The following is a 26841-nucleotide window of genomic DNA, read 5'->3' as shown; positions in this document are numbered from 1 at the left end:
ATATTTCAAAACTGCTAGTGAATGGAAGATCAAATAATTAAAAACTCATAAACAATTTGTTTTACATTTCTCAAACACCAATAAAATATTTCAAACCAGCAGATGCATCAGACAGCATCCAAATATTTTTAATTTTAAGGATAAAATAATTCACATTCTCCATACTTGGAAACTTTTGATTTCTAGTCACTATGAGATTGTCATGGAATATTGAGAGAGGGGTGCATAAAATTTCTCCTAGGATAAGCAAGATGGTAGTCCTCACACATGGGTGACATCAACTGATGGAGCCCGGCACGGAAAATTTATGTCAGTTTCTAGAACTTTGACTAGGCACAATGAGTATGCTCAGCATGCCCTAATCCACATAGCCACGTGGGGGTCCCTCTTCAGTCTCTTTTTTTTTTCCCGCAGAGCTTTCGCATCATGGTTTGAGCTCGTGTTCTTTAGTTGAAAAAAGTTTCAGTGGAAAACTTTGCACCAATTCATCTGTATTTTTTTCATGGTTTTCTCGATTCAGATCCCTCTTCGGTTCCCCTCTCTTCCCAGTCAGGATTTTTGCCAGTTCAGTAAGTTTCTTTTCACTTCATTCCCCCTTGATGGTGGTGCCTCGGTGCCCACCGATGTCTGTAGTCCGTTGCCTCTGTGTTGTTTTTCGTCCCTCTTAGTTCTTGTCATCATGGCCTCTTTGGGTTTTCGCCGATGCCCCCAGTGCCCAAGAACTATGTCCATCACAGACCCGCATGAAGTGTGCATCTGCCTGGGGGTATCGTACAATATTCGGGGGTGCTGCATGTGCAACCAAACGACCCCAAAGGGATGTCGAGCTCACCTCAATAAAATGGAGAAGCTCTTCGGAACGAGCAAGTCTAAGCCATCGGCATTGGTAGCATCGATGCCAAAGGACCAAGGAGTCGCACCGATGGACCCTGAGCCCTCGACACTGGCTGTCTGCTCCTCCAGGTTGAGGATATTGGGTTCATCATCATCAACCTCAGCACTGGAGAAAGACTGGGCCAAGCATCGAGGGAAACCAAGGAAGCATCGGCACCGGTCACCTTCGATGCATGGTGCCAGGCTTATGTTAGTGCCAGTGCTTGTGGTGATGCTCCTGAAGCGACCCCACAGCAAGGAGGGACGTTTCTCCATCAACACCGGGGTCTGCGACTGTCTCCAACAGTCCAGATGTCAGTCGCCAATCCACCACTAGGCTCCAAGAAAGATCTAGCTGACCCTCCTACCTCCCTGTCCCTTTTGGCATCGGCAACCTTCAAGGAGGAGTTAGAATGCAGAGTCCAGCTGGTGGTCGATCGGGTGCTCCAGGGCATCGAGTCGGTGGCTCAGACAGTATCAGTCCCTGGACTCTCCCGGCTGGAATCACTGCTGGAGTGCCTCAATTTGTTTATCTATGTCTTGCTGACCCAGCTGACGTTGGTTCCTGGGCACCCGGTGGTGCCTGGCAGGGCACCAGTGTTTCCCCTGACCGATGCGGTGGTCGTCACCAGTTCCTCCAAGGAAGAGGCCCTGTCGGTGCCAGCAGTGCTACCACAGCCTGCAGCCCAGCATCCAGCTTTGCCGAGGCCCGCACCGGTGCCTATGCCCCTGGAAGGAGGGCCCCATCCCCTGTGGAATATAGTGAGGATGAAGTGCTTTATGATCCCTGGAGAGAGATACTGTGGAGTCCTCCTCAGAGGACTCAAAGGGTCTCCCCCTCAGAACCCTTTCCTCCAGAGCAGCGAAGGAGGTCTCCCCCTGAAGACCTGACCTTTGCAGGTTTTGTGCAGGCGATAGTAGAGGCTATCCCATTTCAGTTAATGACTGAGAAAGATGTCCAGCACAAGATGCTGGAGATCCTCCAGTTTGTGGAAACTCTCTTACAGAGATTGTGGCAGTCCCAGTGCATGAAATCTTTAAGGAGTTGCTGTTGAGGATTTGGGAGCACCTCCTCATGGTTCCTCTGTTAACAGGAAGGTGGACTGGGTTTACCTCATCCGTCAAGCTACCGGATATGAGAAGCATCAGTTGGCACACCAGTCAATAGTGGTCGAATCCCGTCTCAAGAAGGCAAAGTGCTCTCGGACCCATGCCTAGGTGCCCCCGGAATGGGATCGCAGAGCGCTGGATGCCCTTGGGAGGAAAGTTTTTCAGGGACTATGCTCATTGCCTGCATCGTCTCCTACCAGCTCTACATGACCCAATACTCTTAACTTCTGGAAGCAGGTGCAGGAGGCAGTCAAGCAACTGCCTCAACAGCAGCAAAATACTTTTGTTACAGGTGCATCAGGGCCTGAAAGCAGGAAACATAAGGTGTGCTCTACCTACAATGTTTTCGAGATGGCAGCAAGAGTGTCTACAGCGAGTATTTGTGCCCGCAGAATGGCATGGTTGTGGGCCTTGGGTCTCCAACCGAAGGTACAGGAACGACTCGCTGACCTGCCGTGCATGTGAGAGAATCTCTTCAGAGATAAGGTGAGGGACATGGTGACCCAGTTGCGGGATTACCATGAGATTTTCCAGCAGCAATTCTCCACCAGCACTTCAGACCCGCCCTCAGCCAGGAGGTCGGTGAGACACGGGCAGAGGAGGTCTTTCTACTGCCAGAGGAAATGCTATCCTCTCCGCTGTCGCTCCCATGCCCAGAGGGTGAACTCTCGTGGCTGTCCCAGGCATCAACAAGCTCCCAAACCCCAACTGACGCATCAGCCAAATCCCGGGACAGGGTTTTGACTGGATCATAGGGAGCATGAGCCAGCCGCCGGTACCTGAGACGCTGGACCCCCTGGTTGGAGGCAGGTTACGGTTCTTTGCGAACTAGTGGCCCAGTGTAACCTCAGACCAGTGGATTTTGTCCATTGTTCACCAGGGGTACCGATTGAACCTATTGGGTGTCCCTCCAAATTCCCCTCCATGCCCATCTTGAAGGCCGATTGTGCATCAGGAGGTACTGCTTCGGGAGCTCTCCGCCCTCTTAATGGCCAGAGCAATCGAGCTTGTCCCACCAGGGCAAAGAGGGCAGGGTTTCTACTCTTGGTAATTCCTTATTCCAAAGAGAACAGGGGAATTCCATCCCAACCTAGACCTTAGGGTCTTGAACAGGTTTCTCAGAAGAGAAAGGTTCAAGATGGTTTCCCTGGGCACTCTGATTTCCCCCTCCTGCAAAAAAGGGGACTAGCTATGCTCCCTCAAGTTAAAGGATGCATACGCCCACATCAAAATCTTTCCAGGTCACAGGAAGTATCTCAGATTTGTGTTGGGGAAAACAGCACTTCCAGTGCAGAGTGTTGCCGTTCGTGCTAGCTTCAGCCCCCACGTGCCTTTAAAAAGTGTCTGGCTGTGGTGGGGGCACACCTCTGCAGACTGGGAATGCTTTCCCTTATCTGGATGATTAGCTGGTCGAGAATGCCTCTCTCGCGGGGGCTGTTTGGTCCTTGCACTTGACCATCCGAGTGCTGGAGTCACTAGGGTTCGTCATCAACTACCCGAAATCTCACCTCAATTGGACTTTATGGGAGCCCTGCTAGACACAGCTCAGGCCAAGGCCTTTCTTTTGCGCTCCTGGGCAGTCACTCTAGTGTCCTTGGTGGTGGTGACTCAACAGCCAGCAGGTTTCAGTTCTCCACATGTTGAGGCTGTTGGACCACATGGCCGCAGTCGTCCATGTCGCGTCCTTGGCACGTTATACATGTGCAGAGTCCAATGGATCTTAAGGTTGCAGTGGCGCTAAGCCACGCAAGATCTTCAGGATCGCATTCACATCACTCCTTCCCTCTGGGACTCTTTGATCTGGTGGCAGGTTCTTTCAGATTTGGGCAGGGAGTCTGGTTTCAGGCTTCCCCTACCCAAATTGTCCTCTATATGGATGTGTCCACCCTGGGGTGGGGTTTCCATGTAGAGGGGCTCTGCACTCAGGGTCTGTGATCTGCCTAGGAAGTGCAGTGTCAAATCAACTTCCTGGAGCTCTGGGCGATCAGGTTTGCTCTATGGGCTTTCAGAGATCAGCTATCCAATAAAATTGTCCTGATCCAAACAGCAAACAAGTGGCAATGTGGTATGTCAACAAGCAGGGAGTCATGGGATCGTACCTCTTGTGTCAGGAAGCGATCCATATGTAGTCCTGGGCCCTGTCCCATGGGATGGTGCTCAGGGCCATGTATCTATCCGGAACAGAGAATGTGATAGCGGACAGACTGAGTCGTGCCTACAGACCCCACGAATGGTCACTGATCCAGGGACTCCCAGATGTGGTCCTGTTTGTATCCCTCTGCAACAGGAAGGTGACTCAGTTCTGTTCCCTGAATAAGTCAGATGGCGAACCAGCCTTGGACACCTTTGCTCGCCATTGAGGCAAGGGTCTTCTGTATGCATATCCTCAGATTCCTCTAACAAAGACTCTCCTGAAGCTTCGACAGGACTGAGAGACTATGATCCTCATAGCACCTCGCTGGCCGAGACAGGTCTGGTTTTCACTCCTTCAGGAGTTGCCTTCCGGAAACAGATTAATCTGGGGCCTTCCCCAGATTTCATTATGCAGGATCAAGGCAGACTTTGGCATCCCAACCTCCAGACCCTGGCGCTCACAGCCTAGATGTTGCGAGGCTGATCCTACAGCCGCTTGGTCTCTCTGCTGATATGTCTCGGTTCCTGGTGGCTTCTAGAAAACCTTCCACTACAAAGTTTTATGGGCTGAAATAGAGGAGGTTTTTCCATGTGCTGTGAGCAAAAAGCACTAGATCTGTTCTCCTGCCCTACACAAAAGCTGCTTGATTACCTCCTGCACCTGTTGGAGGCTGGCTTAAAAATCAACTCCATTAGGGTCCAGCTCAGTGCAATTGGTACTTAACACCACAGTACAGAGGGTAAGCCCATCTCTGTACAGTCCATAGTTGTACACTTTGTGGGGCCTGCTTCAGTTGAAGCCTTCCCTAAGGCTTCCTGCTGTGTTTTGGGACCTCAACATGGTGCTTGCGCAGCTGATGAAATCTCCTTTTGAGCCACTGCATACCTGTGATCTGAAGTATCTGACCTGGAAGGTCATATTTTTGGTGATGGTTACTTCAGCATGCAGGGTCAGTGAGCTCCAGGCCATAGTGACTTTCTGCCTTATACTAAATTTTATCATGACAGGGTAGTCCTCCGTACGCACCCCAAGTTCCTGCCTAAGGTGGTGTCCGATTTCCATCTTAATCAGTAAATCAGCCTGCCAGTTTTCTTTCCCAGCCCCCATCCACACCAAGGTGTACGAGCCCTGCACGGTTTGGATTGAAAAAGAGCCTTAGCCTTCTACCTGGAGCAGACAGAAGCCCAGAGACAGTCCACTCAACTTTTTATTTCTTTTGATAGGAATAGGATGGGAGTTGCTGTTGCCAAACAGACAAGAAAGAGCCCCCACCGATGCCAGAGCCGATTCCAGGACCATAGGGAGTCCCTCCACCGCAGCGACTATCAAACATAGATACTATCTGTGCCACTGCCTTCCTCTATGCCACCTCCACCTGTCTCTGTGCCTCCAGCATTTCTATCAGTGCCACCTATTGATCCAGCTGGATTTAGACCTCTACCTCCATCTGACGGGCCGCAAGGTGGAGGGGATCCACCTTACAACCCCTGGGGTGATGATTTCTTGGACACTCAAGACTCCAAGGACCTTCTGTCAGAACCTTCACCCCCAGAAAGAACACCGTCGCTGCCCTCCAGAAGACCTCACATTTGCTAAGGAGATGTCTGACACCATCCCTTTCAAGTTACAGAGGAGGACGCCAGGCATAAAATGCTGGAGGTGCTCCAGTTCATGGATGCCCCAAGGAAGTTATGGCAGTTCCTGTCCAAGAAGTCCTACTCGACTTGTTACACTGTACCTTGGAGCACCCTGGTACAGTGCCAGCAGTTATCAGAAAAACTGACGCTACCTACCTGGTTCAGTCAGCTCCAGGGTTTCAAAAAAGCCAGCTACTTCACCAATCCATAGTGGTTGAGTCCGCTCAGAAAAAGGCTAAGAGGTTCCAGCCTCATTCTTCTGCCCCTCCTGGCAAAGAGCAGAAGTCCTTAGAATGTCTTCGGCCAAAGAGTGTTCCAAGGATCTATGCTTATGGCACGTATAGTAGCCTATTAGCTATACATGATGCAATACTCAAGAAATCTATGGAAACAAGTCAAAGACTTCTCAGAGACCCTGCCAGATGAGTTTCAGGAAGGACTGACTGTGGTCCTCCAAAAAGGTCTTGATGCTGGGAAGCATGAGGTCAGGGCAGCGTATGACATTTTCAAGATTGCCTCCAGAGTGACAGCAGCGGGAATAAGTGCTGGGCATGGCTCAAATCTTCCGACTTACGCCAGGCAGTCCAGGACAGGTTGGCAGATCTTCCATGCACAAGAGAAAATCTGTTTGGCAAGAAAATTCAGGAGGCAGTGGCGCAACTCAAAGACCACCATGAGACTCTGCGCCAGCTGTCCACTGTTTCTTCAGACTTCTCGTCTACCTTCAAAAGACCATTCAGACGTGAACCCAGGAGGTTATCCTATAAACCATGAAGGTATTACCCTCCACCGTCCCGTTCTCGTCCCACCAGCCCACCTCAAAGAGGTCAGGCTGATCAACACAGACCCCCAAAGACCCAACCACTTCCTCAGAGTGGTCCAGCCCCCAGTTTTTGACTCCATCCTAGAGAGCAGCAGGCAAAACCCCCTTCCAGCCACCTTTCCTGTGGGAGGTTGCCTGTGCTACTTTGCCAACAAATGGCACACAATCACCACCGACCAATGGGTCCTTTCCATAGTGACCCACAGTTACCATCTAAACTTCCGGACTCTCCACCACGGTGTTTAGTCTCACCAACCATACTCCACTTCTCGAGGCAGAACTCTTGACCCTCTTGCAAACAGATGCCATGGAACCGGTTCCACAACTACGAGGAACAGGGTTCTACTCTCGGTACTTTCTAATTCCAAAAAAGTCAGGCGGTATTCGTCCTATTCTGGACCTTCGCGCCCTAAACAAACATCTCTGCAAGGAAAAGTTCAGGATGGTAACCTTGGGCACAATGCTCCCTCTCTTGCAACAGGGAGATTGGCTCTGCTCTCTAGATATTCAGGATGCATATGTCCATATAGCCATATCCCCTCCTCATCGAAAATACCTCAGATTCTTAGTAAGTCACAAACATTACCAATATTGAGTGCTACTGTTCGGCCTAGCTTCAGCACCCCGAGTGTTTACGAAATGCCTGGCAGTAGTAGCAGCTTCCCTAAGGCAGCGCAGTGTCCATTCCTATCCGTATCTAGACGATTGGCTACTCAGGGGTCTATCCAAGGAGGTAGTGCTTCAGTCCCTCCATTTTACTATACAACTGCTACAGTCCTTGGGATTTCTCATAAACTATCCCAAATCACATCTGACTCCGTCACACACACTCTCCTTCATCGGAGCAGATCTAAATACCATTCAAGCCAGAGTGTTCCTCCCAAAGGACCGAGCATGCGCACTCTCAGCCTTGGCCACATCGGTACAGACTCGCAGCACCACTACAGCTAGTCACATTCTGACCTTACTTGGCCACATGGCATCCATGGTCCACAATACCCCAATGGCTCAACTAGCCATTAGATTAACACAATGGACTTTAAAGTCCCAGTGATCCCAATCTCACCAAGACCTGTCACGCATTCGACTCTCACTAGCTTAGTGGATTCAGGAATCCAATCTTCGGATTGGACTACCCTTTCAACCCCCGAATCCTCAAATCACACTAATCACGGATGCCTCCAACTTGAGTTGGGGAGCTCGTATCAACGACCTTCAGACCCAGGGTACCTGGACCAAAGAAGAAAAAAAGCACCAGATACATTTTCTGGAGCTCAGGATAAGATATGCTCTCTTCGCATTTCAGGATTGCCTGTCCAGCAAGGTAGTCCTCATTCAAACAGACAACCAGGTAGCTATGTGATACCTCAACAAGCAAGGTATAGGCTCTTACCTGCTATGCCAGGAGGCAGCGCAGATCTGGGCCTGGGCTCTCTCCCATTCCATTCTACTGAGAGCAACCTACCTGGCAGGCGTGGACAATATGATGGCGGACAACCTCAGTCGGACCTTTCATCCCCACGAATGGTCACTAGATCCCACGGTAGCAAACACTATTTTCCACCAGTGGGGCCGCCCGTACATAGATCTCTTTACGTCAATTCACAACCGCAAAGTAGACAAATTCTACTCTCTACACCGCAGCCACACGACATCTCCAAGAGATGTTTCGTCCACTCGTGAACAACGGGCCTTCTATATGCCTACCCTCCGCCTACACTCATCAGCAGGACTCTCGCGAAGTTACGACAAGATCGGGGCACAATGATCCTGGCAGGCAGGTTTGGTTTCCCATCCTATGCAACCTCTGTCCAGCAACCAATTTGCCTGGGCACAGATCCAACTCTAATAACGCAGAACAACGGACTGTTGCGGCATCCGTACCTCCACTCCCTGTCAGCATGGATGTTGAAAGGTTGATACTACAATCCTTTAACCTTTCTGACAATGTGTCCCAGGTCCTTGTGGCTTCACGGAAGCCTTCTACTAGGAAATCTTATCGTTCCAAGTGGAAAAGATTCTCCTTGTGGTGCATGACAAGGGAAATAGACCCCTTTTCCTACCCCACAACGAGGTTCCTGGACTACCTCTGGTACCTCTCTGAGTCTGGCCTACAAACTTCATCTGAGTGCATGTCAGCGCCATAGCCGCTTACCATAAAGGTGTAGGAGATGCGCCGATTTCAGCACAACCCCTTGTAGGGCGCTTTATGAGAGGCTTGCTACAACTAAAGCCTCCACTGCGTCCTCTGGTTCCGGCATGGGACCTCAATGTTGTGCTAGCACGGCTCATGCGACCTCCGTTCGAGCCTCTGCACTCCTGCGAGCTCAGTCATCTCACTTGGAAAGTGCTCTTTCTAGTTGCTATAACATCGGCTCACAGAGTCGGTGAGCTACAGGCACTGGTAACATACCCACCTTATGCCAAATTTCTCCACGATTGTGTGGTACTCCACACTCACCCTAAATTTCTGCCAAAGGTAGTTTCTGATTTCCACTTAAATCAGTCCATAATACTTCCTACCTTTTATCCAAAACCTCACTCACACCCAGGTGAGCGGGTCCTGCATTCCTTGGACTGTAAACCTTTTATTTGGACTGCACTACAGCCCATAGGAAGTCCACTCAACTGTTTGTCTCCTTCGATAAAACCAAACTGGGAATTCTGCTGGGCAAGCAGACCTTGACCACCTGGCTGGCGAACTGTATTACCTTCTGCTACCAACAAGCAGGCCTTCCGCTACAGGAACACGTTAAAGCGCATTCAGTAAGAGCCATGGCAACGTCAATAGCGCTCTCTCCACACCTTTGCAGCTCATTATTGTCTCGACAAGGCTGGCAAGCAGGATTCCATCTTTGGCCAGTCTGTCCTATGTAATTTGTTTCCAGTTTAATAACCCAACTTCCTTCCTGCAACCCACTGAAACTCAGGCTGCCTTCATACCCAAAACCATCCTTGTTGTTGTGCTGTTGCACGTCATTGGGTGCTTTTGGTTCACTCTATTCGGGCATCCTGTAGCTCGCTATTCACCCATATGTGAGGACTACCATTCTGCTTGTCCTGGGAGAAAGCAGAGTTGCTTACCTGTAACAGGTGTTCTCCCAGGACAGGATGTTAGTCCTCATGGAACCCTCCCGCCACCCCGCAGAGTTGGGTTCTCTTACGTTTTATTTTATTGTTTGCTCATACGTTTTGCTAAAAACGAGACTGAAGGGGGACCCCTGCTGGATGCAGGGTTGGTGGCATGCTGGGCATGCTCAGTGTGCCAGTCAAAGTTCTAGAAACTTTGACAAAAGTGTTCCATGATAGGGCTCCATCGATGATGTCACCCATATGTGAGGACTACATTCTGCTGTCCTGGGAGAACACCTGTTACAGGTAAGCAACTCTGCTATCCTGCCATATGGGGCCAGATAGCCAGTTTTCAACTATATCTAGCTAAGTTAAGTTAGCCAGATAACTTCATTCCGCCCTGGAATGCCGTTGGAATGCCTATTTTTATTTGGCTAAATTTTAGCTGGACAAGTGGCTCCAGTATTCAAAAGTAGGAATTTAGCCAGATAACTTGCGAGTGGGGAGGTACCCAAGGGTTATAAAGAGATTATGGGTGGAGGGTGGGGTGGGGGCAAGAGGGAGTCAGATTTTGTTAAAAATATAAAAGGGGGAAGGAGAGGCCGGCCCTGGAGCTCTAGCCCCCCTATTTGGTTTGTTTGGTGGGTTTTGGTGGTGGGAGGGGAAAGGGGAAGGGGAGTCTGACACTATACCCATACTTATCTTTTACTGTTTTGTGGGGGGGGGGGGGCTTGAGGATTGGGCCTGAAGGCCTTGGAGGAGTTTTGCTTTTGCCTTTCCCTATGCTGCCACTTAACTGGATATCTTATTTCCCCACATGTGACCAGATAACTTTCAAACCTAACGGGTTATATTCAGACATAGCCAATTAGGTTTTAAAGCTATGCTGTTATATGTAGCCAGATAACTTTAGGCAAGTATATTCCGATAACTTTAGCTGGATAATTAGTCCACTTCTCACTTTATTGAATATTGGCCTCAGAGTTTATAACCTATCTGAAGAATAATCTAAAATACTGTGAAGATGTGAAGAATTAAGATATTTTGGCATTGTCATTTTGGTCTCACTCCTTTTCCACCATCTCCAAGTTGTTTCTTGTTTGTTGTATTTTTTTAAATTTTATTTAATATTTGTATCCCGCTTATTGCAGGTTTCTTAATGGGTGATTGATTTATTTTTCCTTGTTAATTTTCTAGAATGTAAGGTACATTTTGTTCAACAAGCTACATCAATTCACTTATAGTTTTATCTACACATAACCATAGTTGCTAATGCATCTCTCATCTATATGGTTTTGAGGTGGAGGTAGTTGATTATAATTTGCCATAAAACTAGTTATACAAATATTATCTAATGTAAAAAAACCAAAACTGCTTGTCATGTTTGTTCTATTCACTGGTTTGTAAAGCATACTTCATAGTAATAACCAGTGCAAAGCATTAGATTAACTGCTTTTTTATTACCTTTTTCTGACATCCTCTTTGCTTGTTTTCTACTTCTACTACTTCTTCTAAATTTAACATTTCTATAGCTGTTCATGACGTACGCAGTGCTGTACAAACAAACAAAAAGACAGTCCCTGCTCAATAGAGCTTACATTCTAATCAGACAAACATGCAGGACAAGAAACTTGTCCTTACTTTCATAAAGTAAGAGAAGTTTAACAAAGCTAAAAGCAGACAATCGGGCATTGGTACATTACTCTCCATATATGCAGTTCTTCCATAATCGGGTGGTGCTCCACACCCACCTCAAGTTTCTACTAAAATATTTCAGCTTTTCCTATAAATCGAACCATTGTTTTACCCACATTCTTTCCAAGGCTACATGTGCACGAAGGTGAAAAACCCTTCCTTAATTGCAATGTAAGAGCCTTGGCTTACTACAAAAAGAGAACTCAGCTGTGCTGTCAGGCTTCACACCTATTCATCCTTTATGACCCTAACCATTTGGGCATAACAGTTGCTAAGCAAACATTGTCCATTTGGCTAGCAGATTGTATCACACATTATATACTTGCTGGTCTCCAGATCACAGATTCCGTTAAGGCTCAAGTTAAAGCCATGGCTGCATCAGTGGCTCATCTGTAAAGCTTCAACTTGCTCTTCAGTGCACACCGTAATCTCCTATTACTGTCTGGACAATCTGTCAAGAACTGACAGTAAATTTGGACAAGCGATTGTAGGTTGCTTTTTCAGCAAGTGCTCTGCAGAAACCCTCAGCTTGGTACTCCCCATGTGTCTTAGCTAATTCAGCTCTGCTTGTCAACAGAGAAAGCAAGTTTGCTTACCATAATTGTATCCTTCATAGACAACAGGATGAATTAACTATTCTTAATACCTGCCCGCCTCCTTGTAGATTCAGTTAGCTCTGAAATCAACTGAGGGGCTTATGATCCAATGCTTGTGCAGAAACTCCCCCACATGCTTAGTAGAGCAAAAGCTCTATAATCTACGAGAAGGGTTTGTTCTGCACTGTTGTGTATTGTTGCCCAAGTGTCATGGCTAATTCATCCTGCTGTCTATGGAGAACACCATTTAGAGAAAGCAAAGTTACTTTTAGTGTAAAGGAAGTTTGAGAGCAAGAAGTTAGTATATGAGGACTAACATCAGAATGTCTTCATGCAGAAAGTGGTGGATGCCTGGTACAGCCTCCCAGGGGCAGTGTTGGAGTCAAAAACAGTAATGGAATTCAAGAAAACATGGGATGTGCACTGAGTAAAATGATAGGAAAGCCAGAGATTGACTGAGGTCTATAGTATTGCACCAGGAAGTAAAATTAAGCCTTAATGTCCTTATCTGCCATCATATTCTGTTTCTGTATAGTTTAATTCATATAATAAAGTTCATTTTGAATCTGTTCCCTCTGTTTTTCCCCTATTTAAGCTAACTTGTGCTTATTTAAACCCCAGAACAGAAGTAATGCAGTTTTTTTTTTTAATGTAAAATGGAAGTGTAAAAAAGAGAAGATGTCCAACTTGAGGGAAAGGCACTATAAGAACATAAGAAATTTCCATGCTGGGTCAGACCAAGGGTCCATCAAGCCCAGCATCCTGTTTCCAACAGAGGCCAAACCAGACCACAAGAACTTGGCAATTACCCAAACACTAAGAAGATCCCATGCTACTGATGCAATTAATAGCAGTGGCTATTCCCTAAGAAAACTTGATTAATAGCCATTCATGGACTTCTCCTTTTTTGAACCCAGCTACACTAAATGCTCTAACCACATCCTCTGGCAACAAATTCCAGAGCTTTATTGTGCGTTGAGTGAAAAAGATTTTTCTTCGATTAGTCTTAAATGTGCTACTTGCTAACTTCATCGAATGCCCCCTAGTCCTTCTATTATTTGAAAGTGTAAATTACTGGTTCAAGACCTTTCATGATAAAGATCTCTATCATATCCCCCCTCAGCCGTCTCTTCTCCAAGCTGAACAGCCCTAACCTCTTCAGCCTTTCCTCATAGGGAGCTGTTCCATCCCCTTTATCATTTTGTTTGCCCTTCTCTGTACCTTCTCCATTACAACTATATCTTTTTTGAGATGCGGCGACCAGAATTGTACACAGTATTCAAGGTGCGGTCTCACCATGGAGCGATTATAGAGGCATTATGACATTTTCTGTTTTATTAACCATTCCCTTCCTAATAATTCCTAACATTCTATTTGCTTTTTTGACTGCTGCAGCACACTGAGCTGACGGTTTTACAGTATTATCCACTATGATGCCTAGATCCTTTTCCTGGGTGGTAGCTCTTAATATGGAACCTAACATCGTGTAACTACAATAAGGATTATTTTTCCCTATATACAACACCTTGCACTTGCCACATTAAATTTCATCTGCCATTTGGATGCCCAATCTTCCAGTCTTGCAAGGTCCTTCTGTAATGTATCACAGTCCGCTTGTGATTTAACTAATTTTGTATCATCTGCAAATTTGATAACCTCATTCGTATTCCGTTCCAGATCATTTATTTATATATATATATATATATATATATATATATATATGTGTGTGTGTGTGTGTGTATATATGTATATATATATAATATATACATACAGAGAGAGAGAGAAAAGCACCGGTCCAAGTACAGATCCCTGAGGCACTCCACTGTTTACCTTTTTCCACTGAGAAAATTGACCATTTAATCCTACCGTTTCCTGTCTTTTAATCAGTTTGTAATCCACGAAAGGACATCGCCTCCTATCCCATGCCTTTTTATTTTATGTAGAAGCCTTTCATGAGGGATTTTGTCAAACGCCTACTGAAAATCCAAATACACATCATCTACCTGTTCACCTTTATCCACATGTTTATTAACTCCTTCAAAACAAATGAAGCAGATTTGTTAGGCAAGACTTCCCTTGGGTAAATCCATGTTGACTGTGTTCCATTACACCATGTCTTTCTATATGCTCTAAGATTTTGATCTTGAGAATAGTTTCCACTATTTTTCCCGGCACTGAAGTCAGGCTCACTGGTCTATAGTTACCCGGATCACCCCTGGAGCCTTTTTTAAATATTGGAGTTACACTGGCCACCCTCCAGCCTTCAGATAAAATGGATGATTTAAATGATAGGTTACAAATTTTAACTAATAGATCAGAAATTTCATTTTTTAGTTCCTTCAATACCCTAGGATGCATGCCATCTGGTCCAGGTGATTTGCTACTCTTTAGTTTGTCAATCTGGCCTACTACATCTTCCAGGTTTACAGTGATTTTGTTCAGTTTGTCTGAATCATCATCCCTGAAAACCATCTCCGGAACTGGTATCTCCCCAACATCCTCATTAGTAAATACGGAAGCAGAGAATTCATTTAGTCTTTCTGCAATGGCCTTATCTTCCCTAAGAGCCCCTTTAACTCCTCTGTCATCTAATGGTCCAACCTACTCCCTCACAGGTTTCTTGCTTTGGATATATTTTTAAAAGTTTTTATTATGAGTTTTTGCCTCTATGGCCAACTTCATTTCAAATTCTCTCTTCGCCTGTCTTATCAATGTTTTACACTTAACTTGACAATGCTTATGTTTTATCCTGTTTTCTTCAGATGGATCCTTCTTCTAATTTTTGAAGGATGTTTATCTACATTGTCTTGCTTTATGAAATAACCCAAGTCTCTTGTCCTGTATTGTGTTATTAGCTTGTATGCTCTATTGAGCAGGGACTATCTTGTTTGTGTGTTTCTTCACCACTGCGTATGTCATGTAGCGCTATAGAAATATTTAGTAATACATACTCTAGGGGTGGGGCAGTTTTTAAAGAAATTTCAGCAAGTAAATTAATATCTTGTGTGGGGAAAAAAAACCCTTTGAAAATTGCCTCATCGCCCTCTATACAGAGAAAAATGCACATACTGTCCATAGCATACATACTTTTACCCTGCAGGGAAAAGGGCAGGATTAGAGCAGACCAATAAATATATATGCAGGGATTACATTTTGAAATCCGTGTGTGTGTTACTGCTTATATTTTGTGCCTGTAAAGCATGCAGGATACAGAATTCACGGCACTGGCCAGCCACAGCACTTTTCCTTTTGAAAATTGGCTTGTAGGTTGGTGCACCTGTAAGCATCAAAGTATCGAGGTATAAACATATATGTATGGAGAAACTACTATATTATGCTGGTTAAAGGACAAGGAATTCTAAGTCCATGCAGTTTAAATTTAACGCGTTAAGTTGTAATGTTCTTAGAAATAAATCTTTTTATTGATTTCAACTATGATTGTGTCTTTAGTGTCCATATTAGCTACTAATAAAATATAACTACCTGTTTCTATAATGCTACTAGATGTAAAATACACATGAGAGAGCTGCTCCATGGAGCTTAGTGTCTAGTCAAGAGACAGTTGAGACAAATAGGTTTCAAGAAATGTTTTAATGTAAACATGGTTAACATAGCAATGATCAGGAAGAGCCGGGGTTTAAGATAAAAGTAACCTCAAATCATTTTTAGGCAGACTTTGAATATGCCAGAGAGGGAGTATGATCAACCAACTCACCTGTTTCAGGTGATTGGTGCAGCAGAGTAGAAAGCACAGAGTTGGACTTGGCAAGGAGGAGAATGGAACACATAACAGCAGCTTATTTGCTGAATGGGGTTGACAAGGAGGTGTATAGGAAAAGACACAGGTAATGAGGTTTTATCAGTATATACTCCCCCTTTAAAAGTTAACATTTTTTGTGCATGGAAAAAGAATGACAGCAGTGCCATCTAATTTGTCCATTTTCCTCTCCTGCTGCAATGTAGCAGACCATACCTGAGCTTAAGTTTTTTTTTATACTCTTGGGTTTCTGTTTTTTGAATCCTATTTCCATTTTTGCCCCTACCACCTCTCTTGGGAAGCTGTTCCTCACATCCTTCTCCTATTGCATGAAGATAATGCTTCTGCATACAGAAGCCTTTAACCATTTTTTCCCATTTCAGAACTTTCAGTCAACACGGCTGCCTTTGCTAAAAGTGCTGCCATGTTGGGTAACTCGGAGGATCATACTGCATTGTCTAGAGCTCTGTCTCAGCTTGCAGAGGTGGAGGAAAAGATTGACCAGTTGCATCAAGAGCAGGCCTTTGCAGACTTCTATATGTTTTCAGAACTGCTCGGTGACTACATTCGTCTTATTGCTGCTGTTAAAGTAAGACTTGACAAATTGTTTATTATGATGTACTAGGGCAGTTTCTGTTGAATGAAAGAAATAAAGCTTTAACCTGGATCTGATTTTTTTTTTTTCCACATTTCAAAAGGAAAATCTCGAAGCAGTTGGTGCTGAATTTTCTCCTGTACTTAATGTGCTTGAGCTTTTTTTTTTTTAAGAGAATTTAAGAGAATTTTAAGCTGACAGAGTAAAATCAATTAAAAAAAAATCCTAACAGACCAGTAAAGCTGCAAATTATCCTAATATGATCCATTCCTGAGGCGGCATTGGGAACTTGATAGTCAGTGAGATGGTCTAAATATATCAATACTTGATTGCAATCTGTAACTCTTTATATTCATTTGTATGCAGCTATAACTGAAATCTGTGAAGTATCTTTGTATTGTGTTGTAAGCAAAAATGAAATTAAAAATGACATTTTCCATCGATAAGCAGGGCTGAATTAGCCATAACATTTGGGTGATTTCATTTAACAGTACCACCTGACCCTTCTGTCATATAGTAGTAGAGCTTTCTGCTCAGACGAGCAAGTGCAGGAATTCCTGCTCAGACATTGCCTCATGAGCCCCCTCAGTCATTTTTTCATCCGAGCACTAGCATGGACATGTACCTTCTCTCTCTTTTTTTTTTTTAAGACATTTTCAAACTTATCTTTAAATTTGTCTCACTCTTCAGCAACCCCCAAACATCACTTTTCATTGCTACTTTTATTAAAAAAAAAAAAAAAGTTTTAGTAGGAATGTCTACCAAGAAGAAGCCATAGTATGTAGGTTTAAAGACTGGCAGGAAAATGTCCATTAAGGATGGACACAATTACAATCAAGTAAATTGTTACAATTCTGTACAGATGTCCCAATGACCACAACGGAAAATGTGTTCATTGGAGAATCAGCAGTTGGTCCTCTTTCTGAAGTGTAGACTCGTCTGCCTTCACCAAGGAAAGAGTTAAGCACTAGCTCCTCTAAAATATCTCCCCTGTCAATTGAACAGGCTGAATGCTCGGCCCCCACTTGTCAAAGAAAAGGAGGCAAACTTATATGGGTAGAACAAATTATTCACACACAAAGCAGCAGAACAGCAAATAGATGTGTGAAATTAGGTAAATCCTGTTCATTTCTTGAATATTCAATAAATATTACAAGCTTTAAAGTTCAAACTAAGTAGTTCAATTGTAGTATGAATAAGATTCAATAAAGTCCCCGACATGGCCATGTTTTGCCAGAGGGGCTTTGTCAGGAGGGACCCAAAACCTCTGGAAACAAAATATAAACAGCTGAAATCAAGAGAACAGGAACAAGAATGTTGTGGCTACAATAAAGTTATAAGAATAAAAATGAAAAGAAATACAAGAAAAATAAAAAAAATTGGTATTCAGAAAATAAGAGGTAACATTCAATAGGTAAAGCTTTAAACATGTAAGACACATATTAGGGAATTAAATTACAAAGCTCATTCTCGGGAGTGGAGTTAAAGAAGGAAATCAATGTACAGAGCACAAGGAGGCAAAAGGGCAGTTAAACTGTAAGATTCAAAGAAATATATCAACAAAATTAAACGGATAATATTCAAAAAGACTCATTTCAAAAAAATATATGTATAGGCAGTTGGGAAGCATAATGCAAAGAAATCTTTCAGCATAAACGGGTGCAAGATAACTATCATGAAGACACATAATTCAAAAAATACACAATCTAATTGTTTGTATATAATACAAAAATAACAAAAAAAAAAAATCAAAGGGGTGTTAGACAATGATCATAGGGACACACATTCCTGAAAGATATACAAAAACTGTGAAGTAGGAAGAGTAAATTAAAAAATGAAAGTTACACAACTACAAAGTCTCCAGACAAGACTGAGCAATACTAAGGAACAATTATTATGAGCAGCAGATGAGGAAAGATGCTAGGGTGGCAGCGAGTAGAGGCAGAAAAACACGTGAATTGAAAACTGGAGCTCGAAGAGAGGTACCTAAGAGGCAAGTATAGAAACATAAACATACCTTAACAAGAAGCTAAAACAGTATAAGAAGGTGAATCACCAAGGATCAATCAACATAGTGCGTCGATAGAGAAGGTAAGTTAAATTGCAAGTGTGTGGAAAAAGAAATTATACATCATACACAACCAAAGCAGAGGACCTCACCCCCACCCCCCAAAGGCATAGGTACATAATCGTATGTTGATGAAAAGCTGAGATGTTTTAGCAGGCGAATTGCCGGGGGTTGGCCAGCTTAGTGCGTTGCGGCAGGGAAAGCTACTTAAAGAACAAGAATACGAAGGTAAATTCCTCAGACGAACCACATGTACAAAGTGCTGAAAATGAGAAAATACCTTTTTTTTTTTTTTTTTTTTTTTTTTTAAACCAGCTTCTTAAGCTCATTGAGGAAACGTGGGAAACAACCTTAATTTAAAAAGGAAGTGCAGAGTCAGCACACAATAAATAGAAACGAGAAACAATGAAAATTGAGCCAGGGGAGACTCTCTTGAGATTAGTGCCATGACAGGCATATACACCATCTGGCAGTGGGGCATCTAGTGCAGGGGAAATATAAGGCAGAAAAGGCAATATGTCAGACCAGAAATGCTGGATGTCATATGACCAAAAGGAGCCAATAGGCAGTGGATATTAGCAAAGAAGTGACTGAGAGTAAAGAGCAACAAAGAAATTAGTAGAAATGATGGCATTAAATGTCTTTGTTAAGGCCAGCTGGAGCAAGAGATTGCAACTCAAATATCCACTGCTGTTTGTGGTGGAGAAAATAAGTTGGAATATTGCCTCCCCTACTGAAGGGCTTACAAACCTTTTAGGTGAAAAACTGAAGGTCAACGACTCAATGTGAGAGCTCCAATGAGAAATAAGGGGGTGATTCTAACTGGCCCATATGAAGGCAAAAGCGATGCTCAATAATCTTCATACATAAGGGTCTTAAAGTTTTCCCTACATAGATAAAGGGACAAGGCCATATAATTACATAAATTACGCCTGTGGATGTGCAATTAGACCGGTGTCTTAAGTGGTATATTTTGGCTGAGGAAGGATATGTGAAAGTAGAGAGAGAGAAAGAGGGCATACAAAACATTGTTGGCAAGAATACTGACCTAATGGTTGGGATAATAAGAAAATGAGGTGTCATTGTGCAGAACCACCAGAGCATCAAGCATTAAAAAAGCATTGACTTAAGTATATTGGTGCTATCAATGCACATGGCTGCATTGGCACCATCACAGAAATCCTCAGCACACAATCCTTGATGCTGATGCCCGCTGAATATGCTGATTTGAGCAAAGTCTTTGTAGGACCAGAAGAGGATATGATCTCCCCCTTCTACCACAGATTAATAGAGCTCTCTTACCAACAAAACTGCTATCACAAGAACTGAATTTAGAAACACTGGATTCTCTTTGCTTTTTGGTGCCTCTTATATCCAGTTGTCTCCCAGTTCAAATCCTACAAAGTCCAGAAAATGCACAACATTCTATTCTAGTATCAGAAGAGGATGTTCCACCACCTATACCAGATCAGAAGGCACATCAAGTCACTTGACCAAGTAGTAGAGTTGGTGAAAGATTGCCACAAGAGGGAGTCCCAGAATCCCTCATACATGTGGATTCTCCAGCAGAACACGTGCAAGGTGCTTCTAGTTCATGGCATTGGCATGCAGCAGACTCTAGCCATTCTAATGATGTACACAGAAGTTCTTTCAGACAAGATGATTGAAAACCCCCTCCTCAGCCACAAGCTTCATTATTACAGTCCTAAATTCATTTTCCCATGCCTGTGGGCTCCTAGAAGGGATTCCCTTTGATCCTCTCTGGATCCTCCAGAGCTCCCATCTCCCCTGGAAGACCTTTCTTAATCCAGGTTTCTGGACATATTAAGAAAAGCCCTAGGAGTAAACATTGCCAGACATCTTGGGCTGCCTCCAGTGGACCCAGAAGCTATTCTAGTTCATATTCTGTAAGGTTTACAAATGAGAATGTGGGGGGAAAATCTCATCTCCTTTGCTCCATTAGTAAGGAAACTTGACCTCAAGTTATGAGTTCAAACATTCACAGGCTTCAGAATAGTACAATTGTCCCATCAAACAGTAGTGGTAGAATCTGTTCTTAAAGAACCAAAGAAGCAATATATTCAGACACGCTGCTGGGGAAAATACCAGGCTCTTGAACAATTTTAGCAAAAAGATATTTCTGATCCGTGCTTAATGCAAGGATTACCGCTCATACATTGTACATGGTCCAGAACTTACATGACTATATACAAAAACTGAAATTTTCTTCCAGCCAGTGATAGCAGAATTGCATACCCTCAGCCACTGCTGGATGCCAAAAAATGTATACGCCATCTTCAATCTGTTTATGAGGTGTTTGATACCACCTCACACTTCTTCTCTAACTCCATTGCAGCTCGCCACATGGCCTGGTTGAGAGCCAGTATCCTACACGAGGATGTTCACGAAAAGTTGACTGACATGCTCTGTCTTGGTGATAACCTCCTTAGACAAAAATTTAAAAAAAACCAAAAAAAACCAGGGGCTTAAAGGAATAGTATGTGGCAGTTCAGTCCCTTTCCACAGGAATGAACAGCAATCTTCAACAAGGCATCCATTCTACACATTTTAAAGACTGTATTTCCAGAGAAACCGCTTCTGGCAATTCAAGCATTACTATTTTATTTATTTGAAACTTTTTTATATACTGCTAAATCAATTTGGGTAGACCTAATCAGTTTACAATTCAATACATAATAAAAACACAGTAACAAAAGTAGCTAAAACATGTACAATTTATCTGAAGTAAAAATAAAATAGGGAAAGGGAAAAGTAGAAAGAAAGAAAAATTAGGTGTTATTGGCAAGTGTGAATAAGTGAGTTTTTAGTTTCTTGAATTCCTTGGAGATGGATTAGTAATTGGGGAGGGAGTTCCACAATGAAGGGCCATCAATAGAAGAAGCTTGACATCTAGTAAGATCTAATCTAGCCAGATGTACAGTCAGTACTTCAAGTAAACATTTATTGGAAGAGCATAGTTGTCTTGGAGGTTGATAGTCGGAGGAGAGTGCATTGCCAAATAGCTGAAGGGTTATAGATTAAGCTATGAATGAGACTGACAACTTTTGCTGTTCGGTCCTGTGGAGAGGAACTGCACTGACACATAACGAAATGGGAAGCCAATGAAGAGAAAAAAAGAACAGGGAAAATATGATCTTGTATTTTGTCCAGAGAGAATTTGAGCCGCTATTTTGTGTGCTAATTGTAAAGGGTGAAGAGAAGAGTCAGGAAGACCTAGAAGTAGACCATTGCAGTAGTCAAAACCAGAGAAACTCGGAGCTTGGAGGACTAACCAAAATTATTAGAAAGGGAATGGTGAATAAAACGGGAAATGTCATAATGCCTCCATGGTGAGACCACACCTTAAATGCTGTGTACAATTCTGGTCGCCACATCTCAAAAAAGATATAATTGCGATGGAGAAGTACAGAGAAGGGCGACCAAATGATAAAGGGAACGGAACAGCTCCCCTATGAGGAAAGACTAAAGAGGTTAGGACTTTTCAGCTTGGAGAAGAGATGGCTGAAGGGGGATATGATAGAAGTGTTTAAAATCATGAGAGGTCTAGAACGGGTAGATGTGAATCTGTTTTTTACTCTTTCGGATAATAGACTAGGGGGCACTCCATGAAGTTAGCATGTGGCACATTTAAAACTAATCAGAGAAAGTTCTTTTTCACTCAACGCACAATTAAACTCTGGAATTTGTAGCCAGAAGATGTGGTTAGTGCAGTTAGTATAGCTGTGTTTAAAAAAGGATTGGATAAGTTCTTGGAGGAGAAGTCCATTATCCCAGGACAAGCAGGATGCTAGTCCTCACATATGGATGACATCACTGACTGAGCCCTATTGCGGGAAAAACTTCTGTCAAAGTTTCTAGAAACTTTTGACTGGCAGCCTGAGGCTACTGAGCATGCCCAGTATGCCATGATATTCTCTGCCACAGGGGTCTCACTCAGTCTTCGTTTTTCCGCGCTGCTCTCAGCATCGCGGTGACAGGAGCCCTGTGAGATCTTCTCACTAACTTTGACTGAAAAAGTCACTTTTTTTCTCTTTTTTCCCCACTTGGGGTCTCACAAAATCTCATTTGTCACCGGATGGTGACAAAAACAATTATTTGGATTTTTCTCTTCTCAAGATTTCTCTTCTCTTCTCTTCTCAGAGATTTTCCATCGATGGCTGTCGATAGAGACATGGCTTCGGGCTTTAAAAAATGCCCGGTCTGTAACCGGACCATGTCTATAACCGATCCACATCTCGAATGTGTACTCTGTTTAGGAGAGAAACATGAAATTTCTTCATGTGTACAATGCCAGGAAATGACCCCGAAAAGCAGAAAGCTGAGGCAGGAGAAAATGTCACAGCTTTTCCACCTCCAATCAGTGCCTTCACAGTCTACTTCGACCAAATCTTCACCAACAGGGGTCACTAAGAAAATTCTTCTTAAACGGCGAATTGAGGGATCTGGCGATGCTCAATCACCAGTACCGTCGACATCATCGACCAGGTCAGTATCAGAATCTAGGCCTAAACACAAGCACCAACGTCATCGATCCTTGGAGTCTCCGTTTCTCCCTCCCCCCAGGGGAACAGACTGCTAAGCAGCATAAGTCATCCAAACCTCCGCTGACCTCCGTATCCTCGATTCCCTTGCCGACACCATCGATATCGACGTCTGCATCGACATCCCAGATACCATCGACGCCAGACTTAATCGGCCTTATCAGACAGATGGTAAAAGAAGCCTTCAGGCACAAGTTCCGGCGTCATCGCCGATGTTGGCGGGTGCACCGATGCCAGCGTTTACATCTATGCCGGAGGCCGCATTGCCACCTCCAACCGCGTCGATGCCGATGGTTCCGCTGATGCCAATGATACCACCAACACCAACCTCGATGCCGCAGACTTCAATGGCATCGGAGACATCGATGTCTATTCCTTTTTCGACTGTACAAGCTCCATCGATGCCTTTGGTGACCGTTCCAATCTCGATATTCTCTTTTCTCCATGCATCGACTTGGACCGTTCCTTCTACTTCACAGCTGAAGCCAGTTTACACGACGGCACCCACCTTACCTCCTCCTCACAAGGCATCGGCATCGAGACTTAAATCATCGAAAAAATTAAGACACTCAATGCCAAAACACCCACCTGCATCTTCTGAAGCTCCAAGTGCAGAAGCAGCATTGCATGGTATCCTGACAAAAAGGTACCAAGAATTACTTGCTTCCTTGCCTGCTAATCCAGTGGAGGAGGACATAGAGGATGTTGTGTCTGAAGAACCTCTACCTGGACTCTCAGGTGTACCTACGATTCCTAGGATTACACCTACTCACCAACCTTCTGGATATGACACTTGGTCAGACACTTCATCAGAGGTCTCATCAGAGGACTTCATGTCTGATCCCTCCCCACCTCAACCCAGAAAACAATCACCTCCAGAGGATTTCTCTTTTTCTACCTTTGTCCAAGAAATGGCGGATTCTATCCCATTCAATTTGCAGGCAGAAAAGGATGACAGACAGCAAACTCTGGAAATACTCCAGTTTGTAGATCCTCCCAAACATAATCTCGCAATTCCTAACCATGAAGTGCTCTTACAGTTACAACAACGCATCTGGGAACATCCCTGCACAGTTCCTGCAGTGAACAAAAGAGTGGATTCTACGTACCTAGTGCAATCAGCACCAGGCTATCAAAAACCCCAACTGCCCCACCACTCAGTGGTCGTAGAGTCTGCGCAGAAGCGTTCTAGATGTACAAGAACCCATTCATCTATCCCGCCAGGCAAGGATAACAGATTTCTGGATCAAATGGGTTGGAAAATCTTTCAAGGAGCAATGCTGACCTCCAGGATCTCAGCATACCACCTCTACATGACCCAGTACCAGAGGAACCTCTGGAAACAGATGAGAGTTTGTGCCATCCCTGCCTGCACAATATCAAGAGGCAGCACAAAACATCATTAATAAGGGATTAAACACAGGAAAACATGAAGTCCGCGCCGCCTATGATGCCTATGAGACGGCTTCGAGAGTTGCTGCATCTGGCATTACTGCCAGAAGATGGGCCTGGCTCAAAGCCTCCGACTTAAGGCCAGAAGTGCAAGATAAGCTCGTCGACCTTCCTTGCCTTGGGGATAATTTGTTTGGCACCAAGGTTCAAGACGCAGTCGCACAACTATGTGAACACACTGAGACCCTGCGACAATTATCTTCTCTTCCGCATGACCCATCAACACATGCTAGCCGCAGGGCCCCACAAAGGGACACTAGGCGCCCATTCTATAAACAAAGGAGATACTATCCTCCTTCATCCAGACCGAGGCCTCCCAGGTCCCAACACCGACCACAACAGAGGCAACAAAGAACAACTAGGCCTCAACCAGCTCCACAAACCGGACCTGCCACTGGTTTTTGAGATCATATCCAGAGAACAAGGCCTCTGCTCCAATCCTCGACCAACACTACCAGTGGGAGGCAGGCTGTCCACTTTTTACAATGCTTGGATGTCAATAACATCGGACCAATGGGTCCTCTCAATTATACACTGAGGATATCAACTCAACTTCCTAACCATTCCTCAAGATTCTCCACCGAATTCCTCTCATCTCAGCAAAAATCATTTGCTTCACTTACAAACAGAATTATCCACCCTCCTGAAAGCCAGGGCTGTAGAGTTCGTGCCCCGGTTTCAGCAGGGCAGAGGATTCTATTCCCATTATTTCCTCATTCCAAAGAAAACCGGAGGCCTATGACCAATCCTAGATCTCAGAAATCTCAACAAATTTCTAAAAAAAGAAAAATTCAGGATGGTCTCTTTAGGCACCATGCTTTTCCTTCTTCAAGCAGGAGATTGGCTTTGTTCTCTGGATCTTCAAGACGCCTATGCTCACATTCCAATATTTCCTTCTCATCACAAGTACCTGCGCTTCATGGTAGGTCATCAACATTTCCAATACAGAGTACTGCCATTCGGACTTGCCTCTGCTCCCAGAGTTTTCACAAAATGTCTGGCAGTAATAGCAGCCCACTTGCACAAGCAAGGTGTCCATGTCTTCCCATATCTAGACTGGCTCTTCAGAAGTCAATCTCAAAAAGGAGCTCTGTCTTCTCTACTACACTCCACGGGTTTTCTCATCAATTACCAAAAGTCCCATCTTACTCCATCTCAACTACTCCAATTCATAGGAGCAGAACTGAACACCATCCTTGCAAGAGCCTTTCTACCCGAAGATCGGGCACAAACACTATCTTCATTAGCAAACTCGATTCACTCTGGACATCAAGTAACAGCCCATCAATTTCTAACCTTACTAGGCCATATGGCCTCCACAGTTCATGTCACTCCTATGGCACGGCTTGCCATGAGGGTTACCCAAAGGACTCTAAGGTCACAATGGATACAAGCCATTCAACCGCTTTATTATCCAATTCAAGTAACCCACCAACTAAGATCATCTCTACTTTGGTGGGCGAACATGGACAACTTGCGCAAGGGCCTACCCTTCCAGCAACCAGTCCCACAAATAACGTTAACTACAGATGCATCCACCTTGGGTTGGGGAGCTCACATACACAATCTCCAAACCCAAGGCACTTGGACAAAACTCGAAGCGACTTATCAAATAAATTTTCTGGAGCTTCGAGCTATACGTTATGCGCTACCTGCCTTCAAGGACTGCCTTTCACACAAGACTGTTCTCATCCAAACAGACAACACAGTGGCCATGTGGTACATCAACAAACAGGGAGGTACAGGCTCGTATCTCCTCTGTCAAGAAGCCGCACAGATCTGGGACTGGACCCTGAAACACTCAATGTTCCTCCTGGCCACTTATCTGGCAGGCATTCACAATGTAGTGGTGGATCGACTCAGTCGTCAATTCCAACCACATGAATGGTCCCTGGATCCCTCAGTAGCGACCAGGATATTCCAATGTTGGGGACAACCAACAATAGACCTCTTTGCGTCACATCTGAATCACAAAGTGGACAATTTCTGTTTTCTACGCACAAACAAGACCCAGTTAAGCAAGGACACCTTTGCTCGTCCTTGGAAATCAGGCCTACTATACGCGTATCCTCCGATACCGCTCATAACCAAGACTCTAGTGAAGCTTCAGCAGGACAAAGGGTCCATGATATTCATAGCCCCGTATTGGCCTCGGCAAGTGTGGTTTCCCACACTCCTAGACCTCTCAGTCAGAGATCCAATTCGTCTGGGACTAGCTCCCACTCTCATAACTCAGGATCAGGGTCGGTTGCGCCATCCCAACCTTCAATCCCTATCCCTGACAGCATTGATGTTGAAAACTTGATTTTACAATCTCTCAATCTTTCAACCAATGTATCTCAAGTGCTTCTAGCTTCACGTAAACCTTCCACACGAAAGAATTACTCTTCCAAATGGAAAAGATTTACTATATGGTGCAGACAAAAGAATATAGACCCTTTCACCTGCCCCATAACCTCTCTGTTAG

General features: G+C 44.4%; 1 protein-coding gene across 3 annotated transcripts in view; it reads left to right on the top strand.

The window, feature by feature from the left end:
• The window catches only part of LOC115100886 (sorting nexin-2), a 144792-nt gene that overhangs the window by 78011 nt on the left and 39940 nt on the right, over positions 1–26841 (top strand). For all 3 annotated transcript variants that reach the window (XM_029619957.1, XM_029619938.1, XM_029619948.1), the window contains exon 11: positions 16081–16286. In XM_029619957.1, coding sequence (XP_029475817.1) covers positions 16081–16286 — 206 coding nt within the window. The remainder of the gene's footprint in view (positions 1–16080; positions 16287–26841) is intronic.

Source organism: Rhinatrema bivittatum, chromosome 1 (genome assembly GCF_901001135.1).
Source record: "Rhinatrema bivittatum chromosome 1, aRhiBiv1.1, whole genome shotgun sequence".
NCBI classification, from domain to species: Eukaryota; Metazoa; Chordata; class Amphibia; order Gymnophiona; family Rhinatrematidae; genus Rhinatrema; species Rhinatrema bivittatum.
The sequence above is the reverse complement of the archived record's forward strand: the minus strand, read 5'-3'. Positions and strand labels throughout refer to the sequence as shown.